The sequence below is a fragment of the Solanum verrucosum genome, unplaced genomic scaffold (assembly GCF_900185275.1).
Source record: "Solanum verrucosum unplaced genomic scaffold, falcon-dt-bn FXZP01000218.1, whole genome shotgun sequence".
In the NCBI taxonomy this organism is placed as follows: Eukaryota; Viridiplantae; Streptophyta; class Magnoliopsida; order Solanales; family Solanaceae; genus Solanum; species Solanum verrucosum.
The window spans coordinates 2,336,717-2,350,986 of NW_026020464.1; the positions used below are offsets into that span (position 1 = coordinate 2,336,717).

General features: G+C 36.7%; 1 protein-coding gene across 5 annotated transcripts in view; it reads left to right on the top strand.

Annotated features, from left to right (window-relative positions):
• Positions 1–256: 256 nt before the first annotated feature.
• The window catches only part of LOC125808920 (DNA mismatch repair protein MSH1, mitochondrial), a 47,300-nt gene continuing 33,286 nt past the window's right edge, over positions 257–14,270 (top strand). The window contains exons 1-9 of one of the 5 annotated variants that reach the window (XM_049488590.1): positions 257–439; positions 4,780–4,903; positions 5,040–5,137; positions 8,374–8,449; positions 8,582–8,701; positions 9,299–9,346; positions 9,724–9,788; positions 10,083–10,168; positions 11,239–11,403. In XM_049488590.1, the coding sequence (XP_049344547.1) occupies positions 324–439; positions 4,780–4,903; positions 5,040–5,137; positions 8,374–8,449; positions 8,582–8,701; positions 9,299–9,346; positions 9,724–9,788; positions 10,083–10,168; positions 11,239–11,403 (898 nt within the window). In that variant the 5' untranslated portion in view covers positions 257–323. The remainder of the gene's footprint in view (positions 440–4,779; positions 4,904–5,039; positions 5,138–8,373; positions 8,450–8,581; positions 8,702–9,298; positions 9,347–9,723; positions 9,789–10,082; positions 10,169–11,238; positions 11,404–14,270) is intronic. The other 4 variants (XM_049488592.1, XM_049488595.1, XM_049488594.1 and 1 more) reach the window with 4 other exon arrangements.

Genomic DNA, 14,270 nt, shown 5'->3' on the forward strand with positions numbered 1-14,270 from the left:
ATCACAGAATGATGAAACAATCACGCCTTGCTTTGCTCTAGACAATCTATTGAAAGAAAACCTCCTTTTAGAATGCATTCACTATTTTCAATGTGATTAATTATCAAAATTTGTCAAAATAATATTTCGTATGACTATGCAATTAGCTCGACTCTAATAGTAATTAATCCGTCCCAAATACCAATATCTACTAACATTCTTTCCCTAATGTTTAATAGATATTCCTACGGAGTTTATTTTTTGAATATAATATAAAGTACACCTTTCTCTGCCGGGAAGAACAATACACACAGACACTGTGTATTGTGCACTGATATCGAGCAATGTATTGGGTTACGGCGAAAAACGTCGCCGTTTCAGTTCCCCGTTGGCGTTCACTGTCCCTTTTCCTCCGTCCACCACTTCGCCAGCGTTTCTTCTCTTTCTCTCCACATACTCTGTAAGTTCTTCCATTTTCTTGCATAAAGTTTAAAGCTTTTTATGTATTTGTTTCTTGGTGTGGAGAAAAGGTCACTACTAATTGATGGGTTAGTTAAGGGTGGGGTGGTTTGTGGAAGCTCAGAAGACAAGAATTTGTTATCTTGTTTGAAAAAGTTGGGATTTTTTCTACTTGCATAAAGATGAAAGCTTTTTATGTATTTGTTTCTTGGTGTGGAGAAAAGGTCACTAATTGATGGGTTAGTTAAGGGTGGGGTGGTTTGTGGAAGCTCAGAAGGCAAGAATTTGTTATCTTGTTTGAAAAAGATGTGATTTTTCTACTTGCATAAAGTTGAAAGCTTTTTATGTATTTGTTTCTGGGTGTGGAGAAAAGATCACTAATTGTTGGGTTAGTTAAGGATGGAGTGGTTTGTGGAAGCTCAGAAGGCAAGAATTTGTTACCTTGTTTGAAAAAGATGTGATTTTTCTACTTGCATAAAGTTGATTTTTTTTTATGTATTTGTTTCTGGTTGTGGAGAAAAGATCACTAATTGTTGGGTTAGTTAAGGATGGGGTGGTTTGTGGAAGCTCAGAAGGCAAGAATTTATTACCTTGTTTGAAAAAGATGTGATTTTTCTTCTTGCATAAAGTTGAAAGCTTTTTATGTATTTGTTTCTGGTTGTGGAGAAAAGATCACTAATTGTTGGGTTAGTTAAGGATGGGGTGGTTTGTGGAAGCTCAGAAGGAAAGAATTTGTTATCTTGTTTGAAAAAGATGTGATTTTTCTACTTGCATAAAGTTGAAAGCTTTTTATGTATTTGTTTCTGTATTTGGAGAAAAGATCACTAATTGTTTGGTTAGTTAAGGGTGGGGTGGTTGTGGAAGTTCAGAAGGCAAGAACTTGTTATCTTGTTTGAAAAAGATGTGATTTTTCTTTTTCTTTTTCTTGTATATGTTATTTGTAGGAAGACCTAGAGGCCCTAATATATTGTTTCATTTTCTTCTTTGTGTGTTTGTATTGGAGAGTTGAGTGAAGCCTATTAGTTAAGTTTTTTTTTTCTTTTTTGGTTTCCCATTCAGTGTTCGGTACCTGCGTTGGTAAAGCGCTTCCTAACAAAGTCGACTTTGTAACCAGGACACTCGAACCCGAGACCTTTGGTTATGGATGAAGAAGTACTTACCACTCCATCACAACTCTTGTTGGTGCCTATTAGTTAAGTTGCTTAAGCTTTAGAAAGGGCGGAGCTAGTAAGGGCCCAGGGGTTTATCGGAACCTCTTTGGCGGAAAATTACATTATTTATACATGATTAAAATTAATTTTTTTATGTATATATAGTGGATATTGAACTGCCTTTGAATTCTTCGTGGGTTTAGTTCTTCATATTTTGAACCCCTTAGTAAAAAAATTGGCTTTAGTCTCTGATGCATAAATGAGGGCCGTTCCATTTTTATTTTTTGATCTACCAACTAGTACCCTTTTTTATTAGGCTGGTCTTTTGTGAGGATGTGGGGTGGTGGTGGTGGTGTGAGACTGTATCGTGGATTTTGAGAGGAGGGACTCAATGCTTCGTGAAGTTGAAAGAGGATCCAAATGCAGTAAGGTTATCAATAAGAGGAACCAAATGCAGTAAATCTTTTTGAAATTAATTGCGCTTATTTTGAGTACAAGAAACAGGGATACAGAGGTTCTGAACAGCGGTTCCATGTGCGCTCATCAAGGTTGATGTTTTCAATCGTTAGTACCTGAAAATTCACTTCTGTAATTGGAAATGAGAAAGTTAATTGAATTCGCTGTCATTCTTTATTTCAAATTGTTGGATTTCACTGTTAAAATTGACACATAGTCATGCTACTTTCTTTTTTGATAAAGTAATAAGTTTTATTAAGAAAGGGCAAAAGCTTGCCTGTATACAAGAAGTATATCTAAAGTAGAAAACCTCACAAGAGGACATGTTTTTTTTTACAAATAACACCCACTCATCTATGCATGTAGGAATCCTATGGGTGCACCAAAAAGAAATAAGAGAAAACAGGCTATTCTTCAAGTAAACAAAGTCTTTCTCTATTCCCTCAAAAGCTCCTCTATTCCTCTCTTGCTATGTGATCCACATAAATGCTAGAGGAGCAACATCTCATGCCTTGTAGAATTATTAGGATCCTTGTAAGTATTTTTTTTTCTCTTCTTTTGTTCCCCTCTGTTTGCAGGTCACCAGCATATCCTATGCTGAAGAGTACAACATTACCATTTTCAAAAAATAAAATATAATATTGTTTCTTTCACAGTGCTCGCCATCACCCACTCAAGGATGAACCATCCAGAATTTCCCACCAAAAACAAGAAGCTATCCGACAATGTAGATGAAGGTGATTCATCTTCACCTAATTCTTTGCACATGAAACACCAACTGGCACTAGTTATCTTTCTCTTCCTCAAATTCTCCGCTGTCAGGATCACTCACCTTGTAGCTAGCCAAGTGAAAAAACATACCTTTCTTAGTTCCGATATATGTGGAAAATCACCTAATCATGCTACTTTCACGTCAGGGTGACTAGTTCTGCCCAAGCTTCCACCTTTTTCTACTTCAGACCAATGGAGTTTTCTGGAGTTTAGCTAGATCAAAAGCATGAATGAAGGATAAACTAAATTTGGCCCCCAACTCGCGCCAATGCTGCTTCAACCCTTTTTTCCAAAAGTTATAGTACTATTGGAAGGTAGCCGGTGAACATTTTTGGTGAATCATTACAATAGTATGGTGTTGTATGTGGCACCTTTCTTGCATAGTATGGTGTTGTATGTGGCACCTTTCTTGCCCAAACATTAATCAAATTTGTTACTTTCTAAATTAAGAATAAGTGCAGGTGATTCATTTTCAAAAAGTTCACGCAGGAGTAGGACACTCATACAACCCTTTCCGATCCGCTAGCTTGGTGATCCTACTAAATCTCATTTTTCCATTTAACTGTAAATGAGCCGACTCATACTAAGAACTTAGAGCTCTCTCTAAATTGAAAAAAAATTATCTACGAGAAACCCTTAGCTCTCCTATTTGACGAGGCTATCAAAGAGTAGCAGCTGATGTGATTCCATACTTGATGCATTACTTTTGTATAAGGGTGACTTTATAATCTTTGTTGTCTTAAAAAGGGAAAGTAAGATAGGTATCACTCGTTGAGTAGTCTCTCACCATTGCTTTATTCCTTCCATGTACACCATTTCTTTGTGAATGCTCTGTATGCTTCTTGTTGTGAAGTAACAACCAGTTTCAGGTTCTCCTTGAGGCACCGTGTGAGCAGAGATTTGAATAAACTCGATTTGAGGCTCAATGGTGCATTACAAGATAAGATAAATAAATAGATGAATAATATAAGAAGCGAATGACTCTCTCTTCTAATATAACCGATTTCCTCCACAGTAAGTCAGCGTCTGATAGATTATCTAATCCCTTGCAATCCTAGTTACTAGCGGGGTGCAGGGGCGTAGCTAGAGCTAGTTGGACACCCTTTGTCGGAAAATTAAGTTGTATATATTTGTCAAATTCTACATTTAAAGGATATATATTTAAAGTTGGACACCCTTGACAAAAGTTATGCTTTTGGCGTAGTGGTAATAGGTGTCCATTTAAATGAAGAAGTTCCGGGTTCGAACCCCAAATAGCACAATATTTTTTTGTTTTATTTTGACAGCCACACACCATTATTCTTGGACACCTTAATAAATTTTTTGTCTCCGCCACTGAGCGGGGGTTTAGTTTATTAACTGAAAACTTGCTCTTTCAGCCATGGAATTAGGAGCTTTCTCTTCCGTGTTTATAATTTCTGAAACTTTCATACCTGGTGGTTTTGATACTGTCTTGTTTGGGTTTGATGCACTATTAAAGCCTGCATCTTTCATATTTTGGACAAGTTGTAGAAGGTTTCTTGAAACTGCATCTAGGTCTTTATATCAGTTTGAGGCTGAATCACTGATAGCTACTGCACCTGTGATGTTTTTTAAATGGTTTATGGAAAGATAAAGCTTTGAGGACTGAATAAGTAGAAGTAGAAGGCTTTAAGGTGTAAAGAGGATCAGAGTTTTTCTTGTATATTTGATCGTTAACTGAGAATTCTTAAATAGAGGAATAATCAATGACTTATGGCTGATGGCATACATAGTGCTTGCCTACAGGTTGTTGCGAGTTGGACGCACTTAAGATATTTGTGAAATAAGGAAGTTCCTTTTTATCATTCTAAGTTTCGGGATTAGATTATATGTGCTTCTTTTGATTAAATTATTTCATATAACTCTCATATCAACTACTGATGACAAATTTCTGGATCCAAATAAATTTTGTTTGCAATTTCTGTCACCCATTGAGTGTCAGGTGCCGAGAGCAGATACGTTACTTGAAGGAGCGGAAGTTTTTTGCCACAACGGCAAAAAAACTCAAACAACCAAAAAGTGTTCCAGAGGAAAAAGACTATGTTAATATTATGTGGTGGAAAGAGGTTGTCTACATTTCTCTTCATGACTGGGTTGATTTATTGCAGAATTTAAATATGTGATTCTTTTCCTTTTTTTAACAAGTGCAAACAATTGTTTAATAAGTGTATAATGTTATGCCACCATGATTTTATGTTTTAGAGAATGGAATTCTTGAGAAAGCCTTCTTCTGTTCTACTGGCTAAGAGGCTTACATATTGTAACTTGCTGGGTGTGGATCCGAGTTTGAGAAATGGAAGGTTAGTTCTTTCATGTTGTCTTTTGATCCTTCCTTTAGGAAATCTTTAAACTAGTTTTTCTTCCAATTCAGAGAAGAGTTTAATCATGGGTTTTGGGTGAATCTCAATCCTTACCATTTCAAAAGGAAAAAAAAGAGAGAAGGGTTCTGGGAGAATTTCTTTGTTTTTCTCCATAAACTCAACTACAGGTTTTAATTTGTAAATCTACATGAATAGATTTTCTGTATTTCTTAGTTTATTCTATGAGAAATATAAGAGAAATATTATTGAATTGTGTTGTATCTAAATTATTATAGAGAGACCCTATTTATAGACACTACAGTACAATCCTTTACCAAGTAGGATACTATTTACTACTCCTATTTCTATTCGTATTCCTATTCCTATTTAAGTAGGATTGTATATACCTATTCCTATTCTAACATTTTCCTCTATAGATTGGAATCTAAAGCTCCGCTGAGAAAAGTTTTAGACTTTCTTTGAGATCTCCTCGTTTTTCCTTATTGATATTCTTGTTGTCTGCACATTCATGATTTAATATCCTCATATAGATATAATCTTGTCAGAAATGAGTTGTTGAGTTATGAAAATGCAAACTCCAATATCTAAGTATTTCAATTTTGTCATGCTGAATTTTTCTGCCTATACTCGTATGGATATAAATATATTAAGAGAAAAATATTGAAAACACCCTTGAACTTGTTGCAAATTATTAGTTCCGTACGAACTGTTGACAACCTTAAAAACACCCCTCTACTTGACTAGCTCAACTTAGATACACCCCTGATATACAACATGACATAGTAAGTGGTCTCAAACTCTTGTAGGAGCATAAGACTCTTAATAAAAGGCTGAGAGGAGTGTTGAAAACACCTCTAAACTTGGCGAAAATTTAGGGATGTATTTCACTCATGTTGCAAGATCGGGGGTGTATTTAAATTCAGTTAGTCAAGTAAAGGAGTGTTTTTGTGACTGTCAATAGTTTGGGAATGAAACTAATAGTTCACGCCGAGTTTAGGGGTGTTTTCAATACTTATATCATATATTAATAAATATGTGCTAAATGATGGTTGTGAGAAATATAGGAAAAGAATATTATTGAATTGTTGTTGTTTACATTATTACATTAAGACCCTATTTATAGACCCTAGAATACAATCCTTTACCAAGTAGGATACTATTTAGTATTCCAATTTCTATTTCTATTCCTATTCCTATTCTAATAGGATTGTATAAACCTATTCCTATTCTAATAGGATTGTATAAACCTATTCCTATTCTAATAGGATTGTATAAACCTATTCATATTCTAACACTCCCCCTCAAGCTAGTGCATACAATTCATGTACCTAGCTTGTTACAAATGTAATTAACACGAGGATCGATGAGGGGCTTGGTGAGACATCTGCGAGTTGATCACTGGACTTCACAAAATTGACAATAAATTTCAATGTGCTTGATCTTCTTATGAAATACTGAATTTGATGCATAATGCCGATAAAACATAGAGTGATAAAATTACAGTGTTGGAACTTCCCAAACCAAACTTGCAAAGACTGTTTCAGACCATAGAGTGACTTACGTAATCAACATACAAGGCTACTAAACTCCCCCTGAGCAACAAAATTAGGTGGTTGCTCCATATAGACTTCTTCACAATGCAGCGAACATTGTAAGTGCTCAAAATCTAGTATAAAGTACATGGTTCATGTTGGAATCAATAGATAGTTGATATTAAACAAGTCACCGAAAAACTGCCCGAAACATGCTCATATGCCGGAGTATTGGATTTGATGGGTAAAAGTGGTCACAATCTAAGAAATAAAATTATATGGGTAGGGTCGGAATGATGTCACGACCCAACTAGAAAATAGAAATTATATAGGATAGTTTGAATTGATGGAACGACCCCATTGAAAAAGAGAAATAATATGGGTAGGGTTGGAATGATGGCACGACCCTACTGAAAAAGAAAAGTAATATGGGTAGGGTCGGAATGATGGCACGACCCTACTAAAAAAGAAAAATTATACGGGTAGGGTTGGAATGATGGCACAACCCTATGCAAATCAAATTTAAGGAGTCACCGGAAAGACGAATGGAGTTATGCAAATCAAACCTGAGGAGTCACTGAAAAGACACATGATGCTATGCTACTCAGATATGAGAAATAGTTCGGAAAAATCCACGGTACTACACAAATTAAATATGAAAAGTAGTCCGGAGAGATGCACGGTGCTACGCAAATAAGATATGCAAAAAAAGGTAGTCACCAGAAGGATGGCACGGTGCTACACAAATTATATATGAAAAATGAGTCATTGGAATGATGGCACAGTGCTACACAAACTAGATATGAAAAAGTAGTCACCAGAATGATGGCACGGTGCTACACAAATTAAATATGAAAAAGCAGTCACCGGAATGATGGCACGGTGCTACACAAATTAGATATAAGAAAGTAGTCACTAGAATGATGCATGGTGACCCAACTTTTGCTAACATAATCATTTGCCAGACGGGCAACATATATGGGTGCCACCCGCCGGCAGTGGAAGCTCTTTAATTCTCTACCAAGTTCGTAGAGGCTCTGATACCATGTTAAATTAGGTCTTTGCCCGAACTCACACCCCAAAAGCTAGCTCAAAGGGAGGAGGATTGCCCAAGCCTTATAAGGAGTCCACCCATCTCATTAACCACCGATGTGGACTTTTGTCATTCTTTAACACCTCACCTCACGCCCAGTGCTTAGCATGGTTGACAAGCTTTGCAAATTGCGCGAAAACCCATAATGATGTTCTTTTCAGCATGGTTCCCTAATCCATATCAGAAATCAAATATTACATTTTGAACCCATAATAATATTATTTGATTTCTGACATGGTTTAGGAAACCTTGTTTAAAAGCAAAATGAATCCAGGCTGCAACAAATTCGTCCAAAAAACAATTGTAGGGCACAGTTCAAGTTTGACCTTATCAAGAAGCAAAAAATAGTTATGTACAGACTACTAACTGTCAGATCTACACACAGACATGTAAAAGTTTACACATATGTGTAATATACATATGCTTATGTCTCCCTGTGTCTTTGTTTGTCTATTACTTGTCTCATATGACTTAAGTTTTTTACTGAAGGCTACCTTTGTAAATTTATCATATGCTTATGTCTCTTTGTGCTTTTGTCTATCTATTACTTCAATTTTTTTTACCAAAGGCTACCTTTGTTAATTTATCAGTCTTAAAGAGGGAACACTTAACTCGGAGATGTTGCAGTTCAAGTCAAAATTTCCACATGAAGTTTTGCTCTGTAGAGTATGGTTTTACCGCTTTCATCTACTCTTCTTTTAAATGTGCTTGAAAGTCACATATTAGTTCCTCAATTAATGAGGACTGCTGTGATCAAAATCAATGAAGAGTGCTTCTTGTTCTTCTTTGACTTTCCAGGTAGGTGATTTTTATGAAGCAATTGGATTCGATGCTTGTATTCTTGTGGAATATGCTGGTTTAAATCCATTTGGTGGCCTGCGCTCAGATAGTATACCAAAAGCTGGTTGTCCAGTTGTGGTACTGTTTTCATTTTCTTTTTATATATATGTTTTTTTATTTTTATTTTCCGTTCAAAAGGTTTATACATTACATGGATTACATATTTTGCATGAATGGACCTCCATGCTAATGTAGGGTTCTGAACCGATTTCTCTTGTGAACCAGATTTGTGACCATGTAAACCAAGCTTGAGGCTGGATTTGTTTTCTTTACCTCCTTTAACAGGGTTAAGAAGCTCTTAGTTATGTCTAAGCTGTTAATATGCCAATGAAATAGGAAATCATTTGATTTTCTCATTTTATTTCCTTGCCTTTACTGTTTTTTATTACTTTCAAGCATAACTGGTTCCCTCTTTTTGAAGCTCGTTGAGTGAAAATACCTTTGACTGCCTTTTCCTTGAATTTGTTCCTATTCAATATCGACATAAAATAAAATTTGTACACTTCTATTCTGTCATCTTCCTGCACAATTATACCCGAGAAACTGCCAGCAGAGTATGCTGAGTTTTCTGATGTCCCTAAGTTGTTTTTTCAAGATAAATTTATGGTATTTATTTACTTTTATTCCTTCTCTCGTTGTCATGTAAACTGTGTCATTTTTTGTTCTTTTTTGCAGAATCTAAGACAGACGTTGGATGATCTCACACGTTATGGTTTCTCTGTGGTTAGTGCCATCCCCAAACTGTCAGTTGGAACTTTCATTATCCCTTTTGTTGGATAAGTTCTTATATATTTCTAATATACATGGGAGGTGAAGTGGAAATTTATATTGGTATGTTAATGAACTTGTCAGAGTTGGCTTTTTCTCTTGAAGAATTAAAATGATGTCTTTTGTTAGTGAAGTTATGATCTGATTAATGTCTTGAAGTGCTAATTTCTTATGATGTTCTTTCGACCATTTGACTTGATATCTTCCTACTTCTTCCCTCCTAATCTTTTTTCCACATATAGCTTCAAGTGCCTCTCTGTCCTCACTTCCTTTTAGTCATGCACAAAACAGATTTAGTAATTTGTACAGCTGTGTAATGTTTGCATTTGTAGTGTGTCGTGGAGGAAGTTCAGGGTCCAACTCAAGCTCGTGCTCGTAAGAGCCGATTTATATCAGGGTAATTACTTATGAATAGCTCAAGATTTCTTATAAGTACAATTTTATTTGTGGGTGCGATTATACAGTTTTTATTTTTATATCACTTGGATTTTTCCATGTCAGTTGAATCTACTAATTAATGTCTGCTAAGATGCAAAAATGTTAGTTGTGAGAAATCAGTAAAGCTTTTCAGCATGCTAGCATAACCAAAGTATCTTACATATTCGTAAGATCTACATCACCAACATTTTTATACTCTTAGAAAGGATGCTGAATGATCCTAATATGTGGCGTATTGTTCTCAATATTTTAGGCATGCACATCCAGGCAGTCCCTATGTTTTTGGCCTTGTTGGAGATGATCAAGATCTTGATTTTCCAGATCCAATGCCTGTTGTTGGTATGACAGAGCAAATTTTTCTTGCATAAGTTGGTTTCTCTTGCTATTTAGTTTTAAAGCTAAATAATTGCTGCCCATGCATGGAACATGTTAATAATTTTGCAAGCAGAGAGTCATTGGTGATGTTTACGTCCAAGCCTGACTTCTTACTTTTTTCAGTATTCATAATGCTGACCTTGTGTTTATCAATATTTTCCCAGCAAATGCACTGTCCAGCTTTGACCTCTGTCATGACTGCTTGACCACTTATTCTCCAGCTAAAAGCCAGAATATGGCAAGCAACTAATCTCTCCAAGCTAATTTGGGTAGACTTTTTTTTTAATCAAGAAAAAGTATTCTCATTCATAAACATGACCAAAACGGCCTATACAAAGGTTATACCAAAAGATATGATACCCTGCAAACTCCACCCAATCCTCTATAAGTTCCGTTTACACCAAAAGAAAATAAGGGAGCGGAGACTACTCCTCAACTGCAAGAAACTTGACTCTACACCTTCAAAAGCTCTCCTATTTATCTCTCCAAACAACCCACGTTAATGCAATTAGAACCACGTTCGAAGTCCTTTGGCTTTTCCTCCTCCCGCTCGTCCAACTGAGCATCGAAATCTTTCATGGTTCTTGGTATTGTCCAAGGAGTGAGAAATCATCTAAACATATCCCACCATAATCTTATGGTAAGACCGCAATGTTGAAGAAGGTGATCCATATCCTCGCCCGCCTCGTTGCACATGTAAGACTGATTGACGCAGACAACCTTCTGCTTTCTAAGATTTTCCATTGTCAAAATAACCCCTCTAGTGGCTAGCCAAGTAAAAAAACACACCCTCCTAGGCACACATGAATCATCACTATCTGTTCCTCTCCATTGGACCCATTTCATTCCAAGATTTTATAATTCAGAGCTTTCCTATGCTAGAAATCCTATTCTACTGACTAGTGACTGCTCCCTTGATCACTTAAGTAGCAAACAATTTTTTTGTTCATTAGCACCTCATATTTATTAGTTATGAAAGATTAAGAAATTTCACTTGCAAATCACAAACTAAGATTCTTATTTGGTGGGTACAGGAATATCCCGTTCAGCGAAGGGGTATTGCATTATCTCTGTTTATGAGACTATGAAGACTTACTCTGTGGAGGATGGCCTAACTGAAGAAGCCGTAGTCACCAAACTTCGTACTTATCGATGCCATCATTTGTTTTTGCATAATTCATTGAAGAACAATTCTTCAGGTTTGCAGATTGCTCTTTTGTTTTTACTGTTGCTAAATAGGGAGTTAAGTAGCTCGGCTAAGGGACCTAATACCCACATACTCTGGCATTCTAGTTATAGTTGCATATATTTGTTTGGATGTATGTAGGTGAAGTTAAATTTGAGATAGAGACCAATTCACCGTGTCTCTGTAGGAGAACAATTTGGTTTGATTGCATACAGTATGGTCCCAATGGCTTTTTGAAATTTAGAACTTTAGGGGTAGAGGCCCAACTGTGCTCATGGAAATTAGTAGAATAAAATACTATTTTTGATCCGTATAAGATACAAAGTTCCACCTGAATGAACTTATCAAAGAAATAAGAAGTCTCACCGGAATGACATCGACAAGGTGTCCTGTGAGAAATATAGGAGAAAAATATTATTGAATTGTTGTTGTGTACATTATTACATTGAGACCCTATTTATAGACCCTAGAATACAATCCTTTACCAAGTAGGATACTATTTAGTATTCCTATTTCTATTTCTATTCCTATTCTAATAGGATTGTATAAACCTATTCCTATTCTAACACTCCCCCTCAAGCTAGTGCATACAATTCATGTACCTAGCTTGTTACAAATGCAATTAACTTGAGGACCGATGAGGGGCATGGTGAGATATCTGTAAGTTGATCAGTCGACTTCACAAAATTGACAGTCAATCTCAATGTGCTTGTCTTCTCATTAAATACTAGATTTGATGCATAATGTCAGTCAATCTCAATGTGCTTAATCTTCTCATGAAATACTGAATTTGATGCATAATGCGATAAAACACAGAGTGATAAAATTACAATGTTGAACTTCCCAAACCAAACTTGCAAAGACTGTTTCAGACTATAGAGTGACTCACATAATCGACATGCAAGGCTACTAAGCTCCCCCTGAGTTGCAAAGTGCTCAAAATCTAGTATAAAGTATGTGGATCATGTTGGAATCAATAGATAAGTCGATATTAAACAAGAAAGTCACTAAAAAATTGGTTAGAACATGCTCATACGCCGTAGTATTAGATTTGATGGTTGAAAGTGGTCACAATCTAAGAAATAAATTATATGGGTAGGGTCGGAATGATGTCACGACCCAACTAGAAAATAGAAATTATAATAGGATAGTTCGAATTGATGGAACGACCCCATTGAAAAAGAGAAATAATATGGGTAGGGTTGGAATTATGGCACGACCCTACTGAAAAAGAAAAGTTATACGGGTAGGGTTGGAATGGTGGCACAACCCTACGCAAATCAGATTTGAGGAGTCACCGAAAAGATGAATGGAACTATGCAAATCAAATTTGAGGAGTCACTGAAAAGACACATGATGCTATGCAACTCAGATATGAGAAAATAGTTTGGAAAAATCCACGGTACTACACAAATTATTCGAATGCAACATATAAAAGTAGGTGGTGTTGTTAATACTCCCATGCACAGCTCCCAAGGGGAACCTGTCCTAGGTTCTCTCTCTTACTTCGTTTGATCCTTTTCCGGCAACTCCTATCGGAATTAGTTTTTTTTACCATGGGGGACAAAATTATTTACTTTGCGGTGGAATTTTAATCATACGATCTCTTAGTATGGGTGACAGGGTATGCTTTTTCATTTCCAGTGATAAGTCTTTTGAAATAAATGATATCAGTGAAGGTTCTTTTAGGTGGTTCTTGTTCAAGGAGTTCAGTAGTCGGTTTGTCAGTAAGATTAAGATCGACGAAGTCATTTTAAGATGGGTATGCAGTGTTATGAGATTAGCTTGCAAAGGTGTTGGGGACCTTTATAGAAGATGGGGCAGGCTTAAGGAGGGGGATCTGTTCAGAGTTTATCAGAACTTCAACTCTTATGGGAGATTTCTTCGAGTAGAAACATTGAGGGGCCAAAGAAAATCAGCTATTATCATCCCGGAGATGGATTACAATGTAGGGTGGAGTGATTTAGCCGACAAAATTATCAGATCTTTGGGTGAGCCAGTTAACCCAGTTCTCCGGAAGTTTGTCACCCCAGGGAAATCTTTCATGGATGCTGCAAATATCCAGAAATGGCCAGTCATGAGCTCTCAGTCTCATTCTGAATTGGAGAATCTACAGGAATACTTGCAGTGTTGCTTAATTGGAACCTTCAATGACCCTTTCAGCTCGAGTCCAAATCCAACAGTCATCCATCAGTGGTTCCTGAAAAGGTGGAAGATGACGGCAGGGTTGCGTGTCTTACAACTCACACATAACCAGATGATGTTCGAGTTTCCATCTAGGCAAGAAACGGAGAGGATAATAATGGGGGAATGGTTTTGGAATGGGAGAAGATTATCACTTGAGTGGTGGTCTCCAGAATCAGGGACAGATAACTCTAAAAAAGAATTAGTAGCAAATCAGAGGTGGATTAGGGCTTTTGGCATCCCGCTTCACGCATGGTCGGAAAAGTCGCTGAAATTTATCGGGGACTGTTGTGGTGGTTATATCGGTGCAGATGAGGACACAAAGAAGAGAAATCATATTCTTTGGGCTCGGATTTGTATTCCAGCAGTAGCACGAGAACCTCCACACAAAATTGATTTGAGAGTAGGCAGCAAAATTTATGAAATATCCATTATTGCTGATGCCTTCTCGAAAATCTCAGTTGCCGGTGATTCTGATGAACAGGGTTTTAACCAGCGGTCCAAACAAGTTTGTGTCTCGAAAACTGAGCAGTCTATCAATTCAAATTTGAAATCTGCTGATGTCCCTAGGGTTGGGCCCAAAAAACCTAAGACAACCTTGGGCCAACTTAAAGCAAAGGCCCAATTGCAGCAGAAGACTCCAGACCAAGTTTATGTTTTTCAGAATGAGCAGCCTATTGATTCAAATCTCAAATC